Source organism: Periplaneta americana, chromosome 11 (genome assembly GCF_040183065.1).
Source record: "Periplaneta americana isolate PAMFEO1 chromosome 11, P.americana_PAMFEO1_priV1, whole genome shotgun sequence".
Classification (NCBI taxonomy): Eukaryota; Metazoa; Arthropoda; class Insecta; order Blattodea; family Blattidae; genus Periplaneta; species Periplaneta americana.
Window position 1 is genome coordinate 56,079,096 of NC_091127.1, and position 21,076 is coordinate 56,100,171.

The 21,076-nt window shown below is 36.5% G+C and overlaps 2 protein-coding genes across 6 annotated transcripts in view; one reads left to right on the forward strand and one right to left on the reverse strand.

The window, feature by feature from the left end:
- Positions 1 to 21,076, forward strand: part of LOC138709021 (uncharacterized) — a 44,959-nt gene that overhangs the window by 9,946 nt on the left and 13,937 nt on the right. For 2 of the 3 annotated variants that reach the window (XM_069839481.1, XM_069839480.1), the window contains exons 2-3: positions 2,186 to 2,305; positions 11,394 to 11,483. In XM_069839481.1, coding sequence (XP_069695582.1) covers positions 2,186 to 2,305; positions 11,394 to 11,483 — 210 coding nt within the window. Of the gene's footprint in view, positions 1 to 2,185; positions 2,306 to 11,393; positions 11,484 to 11,848; positions 12,475 to 21,076 lie in introns of those variants that run through there. The other variant, XM_069839479.1, reaches the window with a different exon arrangement.
- LOC138709017 (serine hydrolase-like protein) overlaps positions 1 to 21,076 on the reverse strand; it is a 39,850-nt gene that overhangs the window by 1,744 nt on the left and 17,030 nt on the right. The window contains exons 2-3 of one of the 3 annotated variants that reach the window (XM_069839474.1): positions 16,516 to 16,746; positions 2,489 to 3,111 (exon numbers count right to left, since the gene is read on the reverse strand). In XM_069839474.1, the coding sequence (XP_069695575.1) occupies positions 2,489 to 3,111; positions 16,516 to 16,543 (651 nt within the window). In that variant the 5' untranslated portion in view covers positions 16,544 to 16,746. Of the gene's footprint in view, positions 1 to 2,488; positions 3,112 to 16,515; positions 16,747 to 21,076 lie in introns of those variants that run through there. The other 2 variants (XM_069839473.1, XR_011334811.1) reach the window with 2 other exon arrangements.

Genomic DNA, 21,076 nt, shown 5'->3' on the forward strand with positions numbered 1-21,076 from the left:
CTTTCATTCTTCCTCATGCCCATTTTAATCCTTAAACATTTGTTTTCAATCATAAATAGGTTACATTAAAATATTTCACTAATGCTGTATTTGTTGATATGCCTCTTTTGGTATGATCTCTTCATATTGTTAGAAAATTAAAAGAAGTTAACATTTGGTTTTTAATGTTTTGGTGATAATGAGTCAAACAAATATAACATTTCTTTGCTGTTCCCAAAAGTTGAGTGTATAAGAATCTTTTGTGAGTGCAGTGGTGTATACAGCAGATAAATGAGGTGAGCTCATGTCCATTAAAAAAATATAATAATCTCATACTTTTATTTTAAATAACGTAGAATAATACTATTTGACAATTCTGTAAACGAAATTTATATGAATGTAAAGGCTAAGATTAAAACATAGAATATGATGCGCACACATGCGAATTGCAATACTTCCAATTATGATGACGATTTGGCAGTTTTGAAATGTTCCAATAAATGTTGAAGCACATAAAAATTCCTAAAGGAAAGTTCGTTTTGTCTTCCGCTTAAAATTTAGTTACATAATATATTTTTTTCACGCTTTATTGTATTCTTGAACTTATATTAATTAGAATAACTCTTCTCGGGTTCTCAGTCAGGTGGCTTGGAGATTTGCTTCCAAGCTTTCAATAGCTAGCTCTGCCATCATCTTCAGGGAATGAAGTGATGTGGGACCATGTCTAACCGGCATATATATATCAGGAGCTAGTTCTAGACCTGACCACCTGGCGCATTCTGGTTGGTGCAAACGGTGGCCAATCAGGAGCTAGTTGCTGGTCCCGACTGCCTGCCATGTGCTGGTGGTCGAAGCGTATTGATGGCAGGTTTCCATGCTGTACTCAGCTGTAGACCCCGTCTCTGTTAAAATTATTGCCATCTAGCTGGATTTCGATGGCTTCCTTGATAATCAAGTTCGAGTAACCTGATGTCTTGTCCAAGATGGTGATGGTGCCGAAATCTATCTTGTGGCCCATTTCTAGGCTGTGTTGGGCTACTGCAGACTTGGGGTAATATATTCTTATGCTGCATTGACGTTCTTTGCAGCATTCCATAATGGTGTGTCTCGTCTGCCCAATGTAGCATTTCCCACACTCACAAGGTATTTTGTAGACACCAGGTGTCCTAAGACCAAGGTCGTCCTTGACTGGTCTCAGCAAGTTCTGGATCTTTGTGGGAAGCTTATGGATGGTCTTAATCCCGTGATTTCTTAGCAGTCTGCCAATCTTGCCAGAGGTGGGACCATACAACGGGATGTATGCCATGCCCTTCATCTCCTCTTGTTCCTTGGGGGTGGTTTTGTCTGAGAAGGCCCTTCTGAGGGCCAAAACGATTTCTCTGTTGCCGAAGTTGTTATATTGAAACGTCTTACATAGGTGACGGATCTCAGAAAGGAGACTCTCTTTGTCCGAAATCCCCCTCGCCCTGTGCAGAAGAGTCGACAGGACCGTTCGTTTCTGTGCCGGGTGGTGGTGGCTGCATCCATTCAGGTATAGGCCGGTGTGTGTAGGTTTCCTGTATACGCTGTGACCCAGTGTGCCATCAGACTTCCTGGAGATGAGAATGTCTAAGAAGGAGAGACATCCGTCTTTTTCCACTTCTGATTGGTTGGCCACAACTTCCATCAACCAGAATGCGGCAGGCGATCGGGTCTAGGAACTAGCTCCTGATTGGCCCACAGCGGGAAGCCCTACTGATGTATATATACCGGTTAGACATGGTCCCACATCACTTCATTCCCGTCCACACCTGTGGAGTAATGGTCAGCGTGTCTGGCCACGAAACCAGGTGGCCCGGGTTCGAATCCCAGTCAGGGCAAGTTACCTGGTTGAGGTTTTTTCCGGGGTTTTACCTCAACCCAATACGAGCAAATGCTGGGTAACTTTCGGTGCTGGAACCCGACTCATTTCACTGGCATTATCACCCTCATTTCATTCAGACGCTAAATAACCTGAGATGTTGATGCAGCGTTGTAAAATAACCCAATAAAAAAAAACTTCATTCCCTGAAGATGATGGCAGAGCTTGGAAGCAAATCTCCAACTCACCTGGCTGTGAACCCAAGGAGAGTTATTCTACATCAAATGCCGGGAAAGCCTCAAGTCTTATATTAATTAGTCTGTATGATAAGAAATAGGTGACTTATGTATCAATTTGTTGAATCAGAGAACCCTGAAGAAGAGGGTGAGCATCAGGGAACTGAATTCTCATACACCACTGGCAATAGTTGTTCCTTATGCTCCACATCATTGCAATCGTGTTGGACGTGGACCTTTGTTGATCAAGGTAAATATTTATAATATAAATATTATTACTGATTAACATACAATTTAGTAATCAGACAAATGGATTTGAAGTGTTCTGAAACAATTTTCTGCATTTTCAATACCTATGTGGATGGTGAGGGGTACTAATCCACTGAAGCATCCCTATTTGATGCCCAACCTCACAATTCTAACTGTTACATACCTGTAGTTGTTGCTTTGAAGTCACCATAGGTCTAAGGCCAATCTTCAGACGTTGGTCTGTTGAAAAACTATAGCTTCCATCCTCATTCTTAACTAAGGAGCGTATCAACATTGTCCTTCCTGCATCTTCTGTTATCAGACTCCGCCGGTTGGATATAAGCCTATCTAAAGCTTCACTGTATGTGTAAGTAGGGCTTTTGTTATTTGCGAACTTTTCTTCATTAGTCATAATTACGTCCAATAATCTTCTATTAAATGGCAGAAATTCATTAGGACTTACGTACATTGGAGCTAGTGAATCTATAAGAATCAATTTCTTTATTCGCTCAGGCCACAGAGCGGCTAGATAGATCCCAAGTTGACTGCCAAGACTGTGGCTCATGTAGCAACAGTCCTCCCACTGAAGATGGTTCAAAACACGAACGAGGGAGTATACATAATTCATGAAATTTAGAGGAACTCCAGCTGGAAAGTGTGATGAAAGGCCATGACCAGGCAAGTCAATTGAAACATAATGGAATATCCGTGGAAGTAAAGGTATCAGATGATCGAAAGTACCAGCATTGTCCTGGATACCGTGAACACACAACACTGGTTGTCCACATGGATCTCCCCATGCCTTTCCTAGAGAAACAAATGTAAATATTGTGTCACTTTATTTTTAACTTAAGAAATAAATTAATTTTATAGTGCAATTATTTCCTAGATGTCCTGCTGTCAACAGGTCCTGCTCAGAGAGCAGGCAGTCATATTCCTGAGAACACAACCCACGCAAACATGACTAATGATAATGAGCATGCTGAGTGTTAAACGTAATTCGTAACCCATATTCTTCTGTATTATGTACTGTATATTGAGAGGTCACTACAACATATTACATTTCGTAAGTTGTTGAAGTATTTATTTATGACAATTGTTGCAACCTAAGGTACGCTTACCCCCAAGGGTTATTTAACTTCAAGAAATAGCCCATGTTTCCTCACTTTGTTATTTTGGCAAATGGTGGGGAGTTACGAACATGTCATACAGCACACATGTTTGGCAGCTCGTTTTTTCTTATTCTTCTCAACGTACGAGTGCTGTCACGCCTGCACAAGAGTGTATACTACATACAGGATGTAAACAATATAGACTGCCAAATTATATTGATGGACCAGTTCAAAAGGGAAACAATTCAAAATTTAAAGTTTTGAGAAAACTGCATTTTAAAGTTTCATGTTATTTGTGAAAAACCCCAAGGATCACTGCAATTACTCCAAATTCTGTTAATGATGTTTTATATGTACTATAAGTTTCAAATTAGAGTGATGTAATTGGATTTTTCACACCAACATTTTAAATTTCGAGTTGTTTCCCTTTTGAACAGGCTCATCGATATAGACAGTATATATTGGTCTATTGAATAAAATGTCTAGTGAAATTTAACTATTTTTTATAATTAATTTTTTAATTTGTAAAATATCATGTTTTTTAAGATTGATAGTAGTTTAATATTTGTTTATATTTCGACTGAATGTGAATGTCATTGCCAATGGCCTTGCGCCCTACACATACCAATACACAGCAGGGTATAAGGTATAAACAAATGACTGCTTCAGCGTAGGTATTAGACAAAGTAAATAATGACTGTCTATTCTCATTTTCAAAAAGTTAGACTCACAATAGTAATATGCCTTACAAGAACGAACGGTATGTTGAAGTTTTCATGTTCGAGGAAAAGTTTGAAAAAGCGAAACGTAGTTGAGCTTTTTTAATTTCCGAGAATTGAAAGAAAACATACCGCTCGTGTATCGTACATTATTTTGTGCAAAGATCGTTTATTACATACCTGAAAGAGGAATTTCTAATTAGTTGCAATGAAATCTCCATCTTGGTTTCTGTTCAATGACGGCAAATTTGCAAAACAAAAATATCTATCTTCAACATTGTTGCTTTAAAATGTTTTCTGTGTTTACTATACTCCAGCAGGCCGTGATATACGTCTGTCTTCCCCCCCCCCCCAGTCTATAAATGCGAACTTAAACGGTAAGGTTATGTAATGAGTCTGGAATCTTGTTGATTTTTTCACGGCTTCCTTGGTGTTACTTGCATCACGAATGCAATAACTTTAGTGGAGTTGTAGAGTTTACTTAATTTTTGCAAATATTTAAAAACAATAATTAACAGTGCAATTTAGGTGAAACTGCAGTGGTAAGTTTCCAATTTATAATTATTACTATATTGAACGTCTCTAAAAATAATATGTTAAAAGCCTAAAGCAGTAAAATCAATATGTCACTTAAGTGGTAAGAAGAGGGAAATTGTTGTGTGTTAGGTTGTGAATACTGAATGTGGAATTTTAGACTTTCCGCAGATTGGTTTTGTGCGGAAACCAAGCAAATACGCACGATCTCGCACAAAACACTTTTTTTTTTTCTATAAAAACCTTGACAGTTACAGAAAAACGTTATTTGACTTTTCTCTTCAGTTATTTATATTTTACCACCAGTATTTTTTTTTCTTTTTTGGCCGTTTATATCATATACACCCTGTATATAAGCAAGCACCTCAATCAGTCCAGTGAGCAATGTTCAATCAAGAGAGTCCTTCTATGTTATTTCTAGTTCCATAATTTTTGTCTGAAGTCTGACTAGTGTAATATGTAGCTAGTCAGCAATATATGCAATGAAGGAGGAAAGGAACTGGCCACTCTACACCAGTGGCGTGCGCAACCTATTGCATTAGGGTAGGCTCTTCATGTTTGCATGCTACATAGGTATACAACTTACAATATCTCGAACATATTGATAATTTGATATAATTTTAGTGAGTTCTGACATCAAACCAGAGCAGCAGCCAGAAGGAGGGTAAGAAAACAGAAACTTCCGGAAACTAATGATAAAATAAATTGGTAATTAAATAAATCATTCCTTATTTACTTAAAGGTGAACTCCATTCTGCGTTCCTTTTTAGAAAACTCTTCAATGACATCGCTGTGGAATGTAGGGGATTTTCAGATTTCTTTCAGCTTTTTCTTCTCAATGGACAGCAAGGCTAAACTGCTTAATCTTTCTTGCCCTTGAGTTGATCTTTGAAGTGATTTAATCCGCTTAAGGGCAGAAAATGACCTCTCAGCAGATGCAGATGTGCTTGGTATGGTCAAAACCAGTAGGGTCAATTTGTACAATTCGACAAATTCTGTGTGGAGTTGTTTTGATTTTAAATGTGTCACCAGTTCATGAGGGTATTTTCCACGAAACTCTTCCATTGAATATAGGACTGTCAATTCATTTTTTAGACGAACTATATCAAACACTGCACTGTGCTTTACATTCAGCGCATCCAGGGCGGAATTAGGAAAATTTAATTTATAAGACTGAAATTTGTTTGGATCAAGCAATGAAATAAATTCCAACTGAGGGAGATTTCCAAACCTATCTGTAATATGATTTGTCACATTGTCTATTTTTTTCAAAAAATATTCTCCTGTATTTTATGACATCATTTTCCAGGCATTTTCTTTTTCGCGGCACTTCTTCACATTCGACTTCATTACGAACATCACTCCATAATGCATCAAATCTGTATCTCTCATGTAGAACAATACGTTTTGTTTCATTAACCGTTTCTACACAATACAGAATATCCAAATGCTTCGTTTGAAGAATGTTATACAGAATGTCAATGTATGCATAGATCTTTGATAACACATTTAGAAGAAATTTAGTCTCAAACTCTGAAAGGAAAGACAAATATCCACGCGCAAGAGCAACAGTTTCACTTTCCCAGTCTGATGAGTTGTTGAGTATATTTTTAAAAAAGTCCACCAGCAATTTACGGTTCTCCTTTACAATATTGACTATTCTGGAAGAGAAATTTCATCTTGTGGGTGCATTTCTTGGAATTATTCTGTTGGAATATTCAGTAAGAGCATGCGCGCGTTTTGTACACTTGGAGAAGAAGCTACTTAGTCCATTCAATGTCTGAAAAAAAGATCCGGCACTCCTTAATACTCATAGCTGACTGAGATAAGACTAGATTTAGGACATGACTGAAACAATGAACAAATAGAGCTCTAGGATAAATGTCTTGAACTGTGGTTTTAAGTCCATTTATTTCTCCAGCCATCTCTGCCGCACCGTCATATGTTTGACCAACTAATTTGTCTCTAATATCATAAGATCCCACTATGTCCATTACATGATTAAATAAACCATTACAGGATCTATCTGCACTCACATCAGCGAAGGAAATAAACGTTTTTTGAACCTGTGCTGTCTGGTCATGGACATACCTGAGAGTGGTGGATAGTTGTGATTTGTTGCTTACATCGGATGTTTCATCTAAAATAACTGCAACATGCTGGGCCATGGAAATGTCATTCTTAATAGATTCCATCAACACGCCACTGATAGCAGCTATCAGGTCATTTTGAATTCTGTTGATGTGCCCTTAAATGTTGTAGACGACTCTACATGTTCTCGAAGAGTAGTGTCGTAGCTGCTCAACAAATGTAAACATTCTATATAGTTGCCTTTGTTAAGTGAATCTTCACTTTCGCCATGCCCTCTGAACGGCAGTACTTGCATGGCTAAGAAGCACGTGTCGATTAGGCTTTTCATTATTTCTCTGTTCTTCTTCACCATTTCATTGTGACGCGCCACATCCGATTTCAATTGTTGATCAAGTTGGGTGTCAATACGAACACTTCCAAAACAAGAAAGCTGAACAACCGAACGCAAATGACATTGCGATCGTTCGTGTTTGACAATGGCATTGCTGAGATTATTTAAATTATTATAACCCTCTTTGTTCCACACACTTTGTTCGTTACAAATTAACGGTTAGCACGTCTAGCCGCGAAACCAGGTGGCCCGGGTTCGATTCCCGGTCGGGGCAAGTTACCTGGTTGAGGTTTTTTCCGGGGTTTTCCCTCAACCCAATATGAGCAAATGCTGGGTAACTTTCGGTGTTGGACCCCGGACTCATTTCACCGGCATTATCACCTTCATCTCATTCAGACGCTAAATAACCTAAGCTGTTGATAAAGCGTCGTAAAATAACCTACTAAAAAAATCGTTACAAATTAATAAGCATGGCCAGCAAAATAATGACTGCATCCTGTTAGCTAATTAGTTTTCACATATTGGTTCACATTGAAATAACGTAAATATTCTCTACTCTTTTCTTTATGTAAAAACTTAAAGTTCGGAAGCGCCGGCACTGGTCTTCCCCCCACAGTTACAATTTCAACTTTTTCGTTCAATGATCTACAACCGAAAGTCCTTTTAAAAATCTGTTCAATTGTACAGTGATCTTCTGCCATATTACAACAATATCGCACTAGTTTTACCTCACTTTGTTTAAATAAACTCTATAACACACTCACTTTACCAATAGAAGTTCAAATAAACACTATAATACAGTAATTTCATCACCAAAAGCGCTTTCATTAGCGCCTACCAGCCTAACGTACTACGGCAATGGGCAAGACACGTAAATCAGGGCGCATGCGCCAGCTGTTCTAATGTACTGATTATGAAGGGAAACACTACGCTCACTGCAGGGCCAGGGAGGCTCAGCAAGCCGAGCTGCCCAACTCTCCAGTGACGAAAGATGACGCGAGAGCGAGCACACAGCGGACAATAATTGAAATGCAACGTACAGTACCAACCAAAAGGAAATGAAAATAGGATGCCAAGCCAAAATTTGCTGAAATTAGTTAAGGACTCTGCAGACTTTCTTAAATTAACAATATTACTTTTAAATACAAATTTAATAAATTTCTTCCTGTCTGTCTGGGTAGGCGCAGCAGACCTAGCCTACCCAGAATGCACGCCACTGCTCTACACCATTATTGTCGTGGCCTAGTTGCCTCATAAATGGTGCCTTCTTGGTATTACTTGTGAGGTTCAGACCTGTCTTCGGACAATTGACTGAACAACAACAATTTTTGTCATTGTTGTAAGTTAATGTTCTACAATTATTCTTAACCCAGATAAGACTGACGTCCTATATATAGGACACCGGACGTTTTATTTTTTTAACATTGTTGTGTAAGATTTTCATAGTCGGCAATTATGATACCATAATCCTTATGTGTTATAAATTGCCTCCAATTTTTTTTCTTGTGTTCAGTCTGTCATAGTCATTGTTGTTAACATATTTGTGTGAGTCATGGCTGTGGAGCAGAACATGTTGTTCTCGAAGTCGATATATATCGCATGTTATAGGTATAATGCTTTTGATATTGATAAGGCATACTCATATGATGTACTTCGTATATAATAATTCATAATTAGATTCAATTTTTTATTTAGTGTTATGCCATATCATGGTAAAGTTAGGCGTACTACATGTAGTACGTCAGTCATAAGAGGGGACATTTTGTGAGACTGATAGTACTCATGTTATTATAGGGGGTTTTCACTAAATGAAGCCTTACAAATGATTCAGGACGACCAAGTTGCTATACCTAAGTGCTATAACATTTCCATCACCATTTTATCACCAAAAAATGTGTGTGGTGACGTAACTGATGAGGATTCTGGTGATGAAAATAACCCTACAATTGACAATATGCCTGGTAGTCAGTTGCGAACTGAGATGGAAGTAACCCTCAACACACAAGTAGAGGGATTGGATGATTATGATGACGAAAGTCATAATGGTGATGATGAACATAGTAAAGGCGATGGTGAGAATGGCAGTAGAAATATTAGTGATTCAGCAACCGATATACAGATGAAGAGAAAGAATAATAAATTTCAATTGGGAAGAAGTTGACATACAGTAGAGAAATACTATATTTTTCAATTTCCGTGCACACAGTTTCAAGATAGTTTAGAAATTTGAAGAAGAAAATATCAGTGAAATAGCCCAATATCATATATTAGTACAACAAAAATATGGGTGGACCAAAACATCAATCTGTACAAAACATCTATTAGAAGCAAGAAATGGTATACTTTAGTCTGCATTGACGTAGCAGAACAAAATGCATGGCAGCTATACAAGATAAAGTCCAACGAAAAACTCGATCATCTTGCATTTCGCAAAAGTCTTGTCTTATCTATTCTCGAATCCACTGCTCGACATATACAGTCAAGCGGTAGACCAGCGGTTGTCAACTCACTGCACTCTCGGGCTATCGTCTCTTACCCGCAGGTGCATTTGTGGCTGCTGGCGGGTATGCTGTCTACCTAATCCTTTACCCATTTCAGTGAATGCTGACGACCACTGCGGTAGACCATCTCATCTAAGACTGAGCAAAAAGATTCAAGGTTTGATGGAAGTAATCATTTTGTGGTATCTCAAGAAAAACAAACTCGATGCAAACAGTGTCGCACAAAGACAATAATATTTATGAAGTGTGATCTTGGTGTACATGTAAAATGTTTTATCACGTATCACACACCATAAACATTCTCGAAAAATACAATAATCTTATTGTGTGTGAGTGATATTATAATTTTGTGTTAATCTGATGTATTGTTAAGCTAAATAATTTATATATATTAGTGCTAAAACGACTTATGTCATATAATGTTTTTGCATGGGGATATGACTGACGTCCTATATATATAGGCCACTGAAAATCTCGGATACTATCAACATAAAAAATTTAAAAACAGCTTTATTATGTTATATCAAATACAATTAAATAATTCATACAAAAAATAATTCAGTCTTATCTGGTGTAGATTGTTTTCTTTAATACGTCTTGTGATAATAATCTTAAATTTATTAAATTTTTCAATCTAGATGACTTCTCTTAAAATATAATGCAACAAATTATTTTATGTTAATAAAATGGATCAGTGGTACCGAAACATAATACGGAAAATGATCAGTCACCAAGAATTGCTTAGGCTATACAGAGTGGATTGTAACCTCTGCACCAAAATGAAACTGGTAATAGATCATGAGGAAATAAGTTTTTTCTATAACATTCACTGTTTTAGAGGAAATCGTTATGTTTCTATGAAGCATTTGGCAACAATATGCTACTGCAACAACTCTACCAAGTGCAGCCTGCACTCCTTACCTTCCTCTCCCCCTCTGCTGTGGTCAGTTGGTGACACACAACAGTGCACTGCATTGCAAGATGTATTTTAACGATTTTCGCAATTATTCAATTTAAACAGTTTGATATGCAAAATAAGATTGAATATATTAACTGCACATATTATTGTTACCTATCTGCTTGTATAGCAATCAGCCATTTCTTTCAGGCCATTACCGCAATAGAGCGCTGCAAACATTGAGTAAAGACTATTTTTTTCCTGCTTAACAGCGCATCATCGAAGAAGAAGAGTATTAAAAGTTTTGTTACATTTAACATGCAGAATCACCTCTTAAATTTTGGTGCATTGGTCCCCTTTCAGCCTATATAAACATGTTAGTGCAAAATAGTGATTAAGGCAAAAGGTATAGGTTTAGTTCTGAATAGGTAGAAAGAGAAAATAATATGAATACAATATGGATTTTTGCAGCATTGGAAAGATTGTTACCTACTTTGAAAATTATTATTAGACTAGTGCACAAATGGTTTGAGCAGGGAAGTAAATCCACATTTCGAACACTTCACTAATTACGAACGTCGATTTGCTGTCTTCCACCAAAATTCTGCAATTGCTCATGCGATAAGAATGGCATTAGGAAACAGATTTATTCATGTTGGATTATGACCACTGCACCTCCCTGCGATTTTTGTTTGTGGGGAAACTTAAAATGCAACTTTTTCGAAAGAGTCTCCAAATGTTGGAGGAACAAAAAGCCAATATTTGAAGCAAAATAGCATAAATTTCATATGATGAACAATTTTTACGAAGATATCGAGAATATATACGTGCAAATGGACAGCATTTTCAGTCTTATCTGTGGGTAAGTGTCAATGTTACATTTCATGTTTGCTTTATTTGCAGATCCACGTGTTCAGTCTCTCAGGAGTGTGGCTCGACCTATCAGCCACACAAAAGTTACTAGCAGCAGACCATCAAAGAAATAACTGCACTGTAGGTATCTTTTATTTATTAAAAAAATATAATGCTATGTATGTAGACAAAGTTTTTGTGTACCATAAATTACATACATTAAATTTAATACTAAAGGTTGAAATGGATTATGAGTTTGTGGTCCCTAAAGTAAACATTTTGATAAAATTGTATATTATAACATATTTTGCAAAATATGTAAGTAATTTTTTACTTTCTCATTGTATAAAGCATAGTAAGTATTTTAAAGCATAAAAAAAATAATTTTGAGATTTTAAGGGACATACACATTTTCAGTATCCTTCATACCGAAAAAATCGTTTTGAGCATATCACCATCTGCCTGTGCACAACAATGTCTGGATTTTGTTTGTATTGTGATGGCAGGCCGAATATTCTCGGCACTCGGGGAACTTCGTGCGCGTCTGGCAGGAGAGGGGGCGTGAGGTGGCGGCGCGGACGTGACGAAGGGTGAGGGGGAAGTAAAGCACCTGGTGACTGAGGGGAGAAATCCAGAGAAGCCTAGATAGGCGCCATCTTCTCGACATCTGTAGATTTATCGCGAAATCGTACTCTCTAGAAACTATGGTTTAGTTATAAATACGACACGCAAGTGAACTTGAGCAGTTAGTTAGTTGCAGTCATTGCTAGTTTTGGACAGCAAGGCAGTCTTGTGTAGCAGTGAAGCCAGCTTCGAGACCGGAGTTCGACTTGAGTTGTGTCCGTAACTGTGGGAGCCGGAAGTCCTGAGTTTGAGTGCAGTGGACCGCAGTTGGGGGACCTGAGTTCAGTGGATTGCCTCTGAAGGTCTAGGGTTCGAGATACTGTGAACTCAAGTGACTGAGCTAGAAGAACTAGCCAAGGCAAACGAACTGTGAACTGAGAACTGACAGTTCTGATTTATAAATAGTGCTTTGTGAACATTAGTTAAAATTAGCAGTACATTGTTGTTCTCAATAATCCAAGTAAATTGTCATTGTCGTCTGTGGAGTTCAATAACGAATACTGTGTTACTGTGTGGAGTGGAAATCCCATTGTTGACGGGAGTGTTTACATTCAATTATAGAAAGTGATTATTGTCGTAACAATAAAAGTTACATTCTTGTTTTTAATTAAAGCTACAGTATTTAGTATCTATGAATCAATTTTTCCAACAGTGAAACACATTGAATATAATAATTTCTAGTAAAATAATAATTTTAAGTCAACAACATATAATGACCGTTTATTCCAAGTCAAAACACACTGTTACCTTCGTGATAAACGAGAAATTAAGTACAGTAGAATCTCGATTATCCGTCACTTGATTAATCATCCTGCAGATTATCCTTCACCTAAAAATGGAACCCGATTTTTAAGCATATAACTTATAACTTCTCTTTTTTTACTTTCTGAATTGTGCCTACCACGATTGTGTAACTTCGCAATGCTGAGGCAAGTATATAATTGCACAAGTTTACTGATTTAATGCTCTTCGAAAAGTCGACATTTATACTGGCCATAATCTACGAACACATACAAAGTAGATTTTATTATTTCTTGCCAATTAGTCTTTCACTATACATTTCAAATGATTTCTCATACACGAGACCTGGTATTAGATGACGATCGTAGTTATTGCGTTTTATTTTATTATTTATGTAACGCAGGGCTTTTGAGCTTATCATTAGCCATGACTATTGACAACAACACAGTTTCACTATCCATTGAAACAAACAAAAAAAAAACACAAATATAAAACAAATATAATCTTGATTACACAATTTTTAACACTGTATCACTTCGGAATATGTATGATAAAAACTTTCTTGTGTTAAATTTTAACGTACCTTGTTAACATGTTTCGACCTATTTTCGGTCATCTTCATAACTGGTCGTTGTTGGTCTTGGCGCCTCTTGTTTCCTGTGTGGGTGCATTCGTAGTGTAGAGTCAAAGAGTGTATGTGTTTTGAAATTGAGTTGTGTGTTGAGAATATCGTTGGGGTGTGTTTTCGTGTGTCTGTATATTTCATATTGTTCTAGTGTGTTGAGTTTCTGGCTTTTTGGTTGGATGTGCAGTATTTCCATGTCTGTGTTGATGTCTCTGTAGGTGTGGTTGGCATTTGTGATATGTTCTGCATATGTGGAGGTGTTTTGTAATTTTGTTATGGCTGTGATGTGTTCTTTGTAACGTGTTCTTTGTAACTCAACATACCAATGAACCAACAGGATTACAACGAAGAACTAAACACAATCAAATACATAGCACAAGAAAACGGATATAATCCCAACATAATAGACAACATAATACGTAAGACAAAACAAAACCACAAAAAACAGAAGAATACAACACAAACACAAGAACACAAAAAATACATCACACTAACATACAAAAACAAAAACACACATAAAATTGCAACCTCATTCAAGAAATTAAACTACAACATCGCATACAGAACAAATAACACTCTACAAAAACATCTCAACACACAAACAACACAAACAAACAAATACAACCACACAGGCGTATACAAACTCAAATGTAACACCTGCAACAACTTCTACATAGGACAGACAGGCAGATCATTTCAAACACGTTACAAAGAACACATCACAGCCATAACAAAATTACAAAACACCTCCACATATGCAGAACACATCACAAATGTCAACCACACCTACAGAGACATCAACACAGACATGGAAATACTGCACATCCAACCAAAAAGCCAGAAACTCAACACACTAGAACAATATGAAATATACAGACACACGAAAACACACGATATTCTCAACATACAACTCAATTTCAAAACACATACACACTCTTTGACTCTACACTACGAACACACCCACACAGGAAACAAGAGGCACCAAGACCAACAACGACCAGTTCTGAAGATGACCGAAATTAGGTCGAAACATGTTAACAAGGTACGTTAAAATTTAACACAAGTTCTTATCATACATATTCCGAAGTAAAACAAATAATTAAACAAATTTCACTGTGGAAGAATCATCATCTTCCCTCTTGCCTCCCAGTATCGTTATTACATTATTATTATTATTATTATTATTATTATTATTATTATTATTATTATTATTATTATTATTATTAACATCAGCAGCAGCAAGCAGATTAGGGATTGAGTAATGCAAGGATGATATTCAGTATGTTTCTTTATTGCAACCTTCAAGCAAAATATGTTATGCCCTTCATAATTTGTAATAAAATATAAATTTATATAACATCTGTAAATAGCCTAATATACAAGGTGCAAAAAAAATGGACTGACAACACTTCGTAATAAAACAGATGAGAATCAAGGCAAGTAATCAATCACTTGGGCATAACAACAATGAAGATTATACTTCTGTGCTTAGTGAATGTGAAAAAATCTTGTTCCGAGTTGTTCTATAACTATGTTTTACAAAACAAGGAACTATTAAGATGTGCCAAAGCATCTAGTCTTCGCGCCTTCTGATTGTGTTACGAGAAACTAAACACACCACTAGAACAATACAAAATATACAGGTACACAAAAACACACCCACATGAAATCCTCAACATAAACTCAATTTCAGAGCACACACACACTTTTTGACTCCACATTACACTACACAAACACATTCCCACAGGAAACGCACTCGGAAGGCGCCAAGACCAGGACCACCCAGTTCTGAAGATAACCCACAACAGGCTGAAACTAGTCAACAAGGTACAGTAACCTAATATTTAATGCGTAAAAGCAAGAAACCTATACCGGTATACTCAGAAGTAATTATTTAAAATTAGTGGTCCAGTCCTGCTGCCATAATCACTTAATTTTTGTACAAGATTAAGCCCATTTACATGCGACTATTTCGGAATATTAAGGTAAGAAGAGGATAAAAGTAGTGTTATACAATTGACAGGTAAATACCTTCATTGTATGTGGCAGAATAGTTGGTAATGGACTGGACCACTCGTGTAAATAATTACGAAACCATAATTAACCATAATTAATGTTATTTTAAATGTTTTTATGTTAAATCTTGTCTGAAAATAATTTACTTATTAAGACAGTAAAGTAGCCTACTTAAACACCGTATTTCCAGTAATGTATATATTCATTAATTTAACAGTCCTGTATTTTATTTTTGAAAGTTTGACAAACCTAATATTTAACACTAACAATGATGATGGATGTGTGATACATTTTCAAAGCTTTTTTTTTCTCTCTTTTCTTTATATTTTCTTCGTCATGAAACAAACCTGGAATGATGTTAGGATTAAGCTGGAAGTTAACTCGACTAAGTATAAGCTACAAGTGCAAACTAATTTTGGAAGCAAAAGTGAAGTGCAGTGAAATATTTAAATATATTTCTAAAAGACAAAACTTTAATCAAAAGTGCTTGCAGTAGGAATATGTAAAATCTTAGACAAAAAATGACCAGCTGCCATATCTAAGTCCCCTTCGGATAAGGTTGCCAACTTTTTTTTTTTTTTAAGAAAATATGGGAGACTAAGGAATCGATAAAATTGCACATAGAAAATTGACAAATTATTCGGTTCAGTTACTAAAAAACAACTTTATACTACACTTCGGCAGCTAGGCTTAAGTTAAGAGTATTTTGACAGATTTTATCTCGTGTAATAGTTGAATTAGACTACAGTTTGCAGCTCTGATTTGATTAGATTTCGAACATCTGCCAAATTATCGTTCATGAGATAAAACATCCTCTTTGTATGAGCATTACTACTTGGTAAGCGTAGAACAAAACTCGTCAGTTTTCTAAATTTATAACATTAACATGGTTTGATTTTAAGCTGGTGAACACTAAAACCCATTTCTGGCAAGTATTACCTTCTAAAAGGCTGCACATTTTAATGCCTGTCTCTTGAACAATAAAATTAATCATATAAATCATCATTCACGGCAAAATCGAATGTTCTAAATAAAAATATTTATATTGTGCAAAAATAAGGGAGAAAAATACTGGAAGAGAAGAATAATACGGGAGCCGGGAGTCTTTTAAAAAATTAGGGCAAATATGGGAGATCCTGTGAAATATGGAAGGGTTGGCAACCCTACCTTTAGAAGACTTCGGTTGATATTCCATGAGAGCTTAAGTTTACAGGTGAAGGACTTTCTTATGCATCACTTCGCTCTGTTTTTCCTTTGTTTTGTTTGTTTGTTGCTTTTTTTGTCTGTTAATAGGTCGTTATGAATAATCTATAACGAAGATATATTCAAGGAGTAAATTAGGTGCAAAATAAGCATCCTTTCCCTATTCGTGTGAAACAGCCGCTGCCTGAACTGGACCTGTAAACAAATTCATACTACAGAGAGTGGTCATTTTTTGTGTCTAAGGCTGTACATCAAGTACAATGAGAAAAGTGACCGTAATGATGGGGCAGTTCCTAGATCTTCCTGTTCAGACAGAATTTAAGTGTCTCGTGAAGACATTTTCTATATTAGTAGCTTTCTACCAATTTAGTGTTCATTTTACATGAAGTATTCATTGCAATACATATTCATTAATTTTTTTTAACATGTGTATAAGAAAACCAATTTAATGTTTCTTTCCTTTCCCCTTTTCTCATTATTGGTATATGGTCACCCTAAGATAGTGATAACAGCCTTAGGTGCATTCGGAAGAAAGATATTGAGGCGGATAGTTGGACCAGTTAATGAAAATGGACAATGGAGGATAAGGTATAACCAGGAAGTAATGGAACAATATCGAGATATGGATGTAGTGACACACATCAAACGCTGAAGATTGGAATGGGCTGGGCACATCAACAGAATGGAGAACCAGAGGATACCTAGGAAAATAATGGGGGGAAGGATATATGGTAAAAGACCGATAGGCAGACCGAAGGATAGATGGGCCATTGCAGTGACAGTGAATGCTAGACAAGTTTTGGGAGTAACGGAATGGAAGAGAACATCACTGGACAGATGATTGGAAGAGGAGAATAGAGGAGGTCAAGGCCCGATTTGGGCTGTAGTACCATAGCAGAAGAAGAAGAAGAAGATAGTGATAAAAAGAGATGTGAACAAGTTTCACTTAAGTAAGTTGCTATGTGTTAAGTAAGATTATGACAAGTGGCACAAGTGTAAAAAAAGGGAGAAAAAATAAAAAAAAAAAACACTATTAAAGTAAGTGTGAAATGGTGACGTCCTTCCTATTAACACAACTTCACTCCTATCAAAAGATAGTGTTTTGTGTTCTTATCTTACAGCAAGTGCTACAGAGTGGCTGCAGGCAAGTCACTCCAACAATGACCCTATTGTACTGTTGAATTATTGTATCTTACGTGTTACAATGTAATCTTCATAAAACCAAGTTGCTTTAGACATCAAATGAAGACATTATTACAAAAACAACCCTTGTTAAAATTTCTATTTTTCAGGAAAACAATAAAAATAAATAGAACAAACACATATGTCAGCTGTTTCCGTACAACTGGTGTTTATCCTTGTGGCTATGTCACCTGACATGTGTCATTTTTGGAGTTTATAAACATTTGAAATAGTAACAAATGTGTCCTTAACTCAATTTCATTAAAAGTGACGAGGGCTGTTTTTGTAATAATGTCTTCAAATGCTCTACAAGTTCGTAGTGATTTTAACAGCTTTGTTTACACTTTATCAAGGACTAATGGCTCCAAATGTTACATTAATTAAAAATATTAGCATATAAAGTATGTGTGAAAATATACTTCGTTTTCTTTACACAATGTTCTTCATCATCTGCACAAATGAAGAACTCCACTTTCCCTAACCAAATTTCAGGAAACATTTCTTTTTTTAGAAGTTCCAAAAACTTTATTAATAAAATCCTAATGTATTCAGCCATTAAATTGTTTCGCATATATGTTACGAGAGATAATTATATTATAATTAATAATTTTTTATTTGAATGTACGAATGTCATGAAAATTGTGTCATGCATTACCTACCCATGACCTTTATACTGTAAACTCTTATCTCAACTATTTTCAGGATGGTGGACTTTGTGAGGCATGTGTCTTATACCTATACAATGTCATCCATTTGTTTCGTAACACTGCAGGCTGGAGTATGTGGCTTCCTCTTACTGCTGAGTCAGTCCACTATATAAGTTTGTTTAGTAATATCAGTGGCGGCTCGTGAACTTGTGGATTGGGAGAGCTGCAGTAGATTTCGGTACATACAAATTTCACTTCTTGATACCATTACTAATAAATATAGGACAAAAATAAATGCACTACATATAGAAAAACCAAAACTTCCTGACTTAGTTGGGAGATGTCTGTGGGACCATTTGCTAATCTAAGAAAGACTAATACCATCGATTTCAGTCTGAATTTCAGATCGGCAGACACTCAACTTACAATCTACCAGTTCATTCTGAATTGTCTTAGAATTACCTTAAACAGTGGCATGTTCCAAATGATTTTTGAGAGGCTCATTTAGATTACTCACGAACTGTAGCAACCCACGAAACACATCAGAGTTCTTCGAATCGTTTTTTCATCATGTCCCCTAAGGCGAAGTTCATATTGGCCACAAAATTTGATACAATCAATATTTTTTTAAAATAATTTCACGATTTTTTCTCACTTCTTGATTATGTTTGAGAATGTTTGTTCTGTACGTTTCACCTAATTGCACAGCAGTATGAGTTGCGTAAAATAGCCAATGAAACAACATTTTTCAGGTGAGACTGCGAAGATTCGTGCATTTTGCTTCTTAGGGGAAAATGACCTAAATCTTCACACCACTCCTAGTCCATGCAGCATCACACCAAAGAGGAGGCAAGGAAAACAAAATACAGATTTTTTTTTTGTTCACATCCACGTAACCACAAATGCTTAGCATAAAGTTCATTGTTATACTTCCTTACATATATGCACTATTCCGGCTGGATGAAGCTTAAGTTAGATTTAAGTCGGGTAACGGACGACCCTTTAATTTCACTTCATTACATCGATCTTCTCCGCAAGGGAAAGTTGAGAAAAATAAAATTAATATTCTGTAATTCACACACACACTCATGCTTGCAAATTTGCACTGGTTAAGTTACGGTATTAAGACGTCACACCAAAGCAACACTCAGATATACTGATGGTCAACAATTTTCTAAACCTTCTAAAGAAGTCTCTTTCGTATTTTACGTGCTATATCAAAAGGATTCTACTCGTGCAATCATTTTGAGTTAAGGCAAATATTAGGTTCTGCTGGAGGCTGGATATATAAGTAATAATAAGGCAAAAGAGAATATTAATTTCGTTATATTAACTCGATAAGATTCTACAACAATAAGTATGTGAAAAGAAAATAAAAATTTTGTCATTAAGGGAATAGAGAATCCATTTGACGCAGCATTACAATAGCGGTGTGGGAGGAGAGGAAAGATCCCTTGTGGCCTGGCTCTGCAAGCCACTGCAGCGAGATATGGGTTTTAAACGGCGGCAGTTTCCCTCTGCTTCCCTTCACGTCTCTACCCCTGACCGTGCAAGACACACTCTCTATGAGCTGACCACCCTGCAGATCCCAGGATGACTTTGAATGCAGTGTCAATTCCAATACAGTCGACGTGCAAAAAGATTATGCATAAGATAATAGTACATATTCCCGGCCAGATTAAATATAAAGCAATTTACCAATAAAAGCTGTAACAGTTCGTCTACAAATTAAAATAAATATTATTTTTATTTTCCTGTCAAAGCAGGGAGTGCTGCAACTCCGCAGCTCTTATGGACGAGCCGCCCCTGTTTTGCTGCATGTAAACATGTGCTATCGTATCGTAGGTCACAGATTTACTAAAAAAAATTGTTCATTGCCAGAAAAATATCAGGGATGCTTCCCTGAAGGTAATACGCCTAATAGATGATAATAATAATAATAATAATAATAATAATGATAATGTCCTTTATCTCCTTATGAAGAGCACAGAGTCTGAACAGAGTCGTGCACAACTGGTTACGAAAAATAGAAATTATATATTGCAATTGAACGCCTGGCGCTGTAGTCAGTATGCAAAACTCTTTCGTCTTGCGGAGTGTCTCAGTGTTCAGTTTAATGAATATTCGAGTATTTTCTGATCCTTTGTGGGTGGGTGGCAAAAGCAGACCAAACTGAGCCATGCACGAGTTCCAAAAGCTCTTGCAAGGACACGATTGTCATTGTGTAGGCCTACCATTTAATTGATCATTCTTCCTCTCTCACTACATTTATTCAATCATCCATGGATTCATTGATTCACTGATTAGGTCATTCATTCATTAATTGACTGATTGATTCATTCATTGATTCATGCATTCATCCATCCAGGTATTACAGTTATGTATCTTCAACAGCAACAACATGCATCGTAAGTACAGTTGTCAAAAGAAAAAGTGGCCGCTCTCCAGAAACAAAGTTCCCTTCGGGTATCTTCGCTACAATTCGGAGACAGGCGATGTTACATGTTGTTAGACCACGTTGCCTGATATCTACAGTTATAATTAAAGTATTCCATGTATTACTTGATGGTGTAATGGTAGCGTTCCGGCCTGGTATTCTTGAGGTCCTGCGTTCGAATACAACCCAGTGCTTTTTATGTTGTTTTTGTTTTATTTTTAAGAGAAAGAGACAAAATATACATAATTGCTCCTTTCTC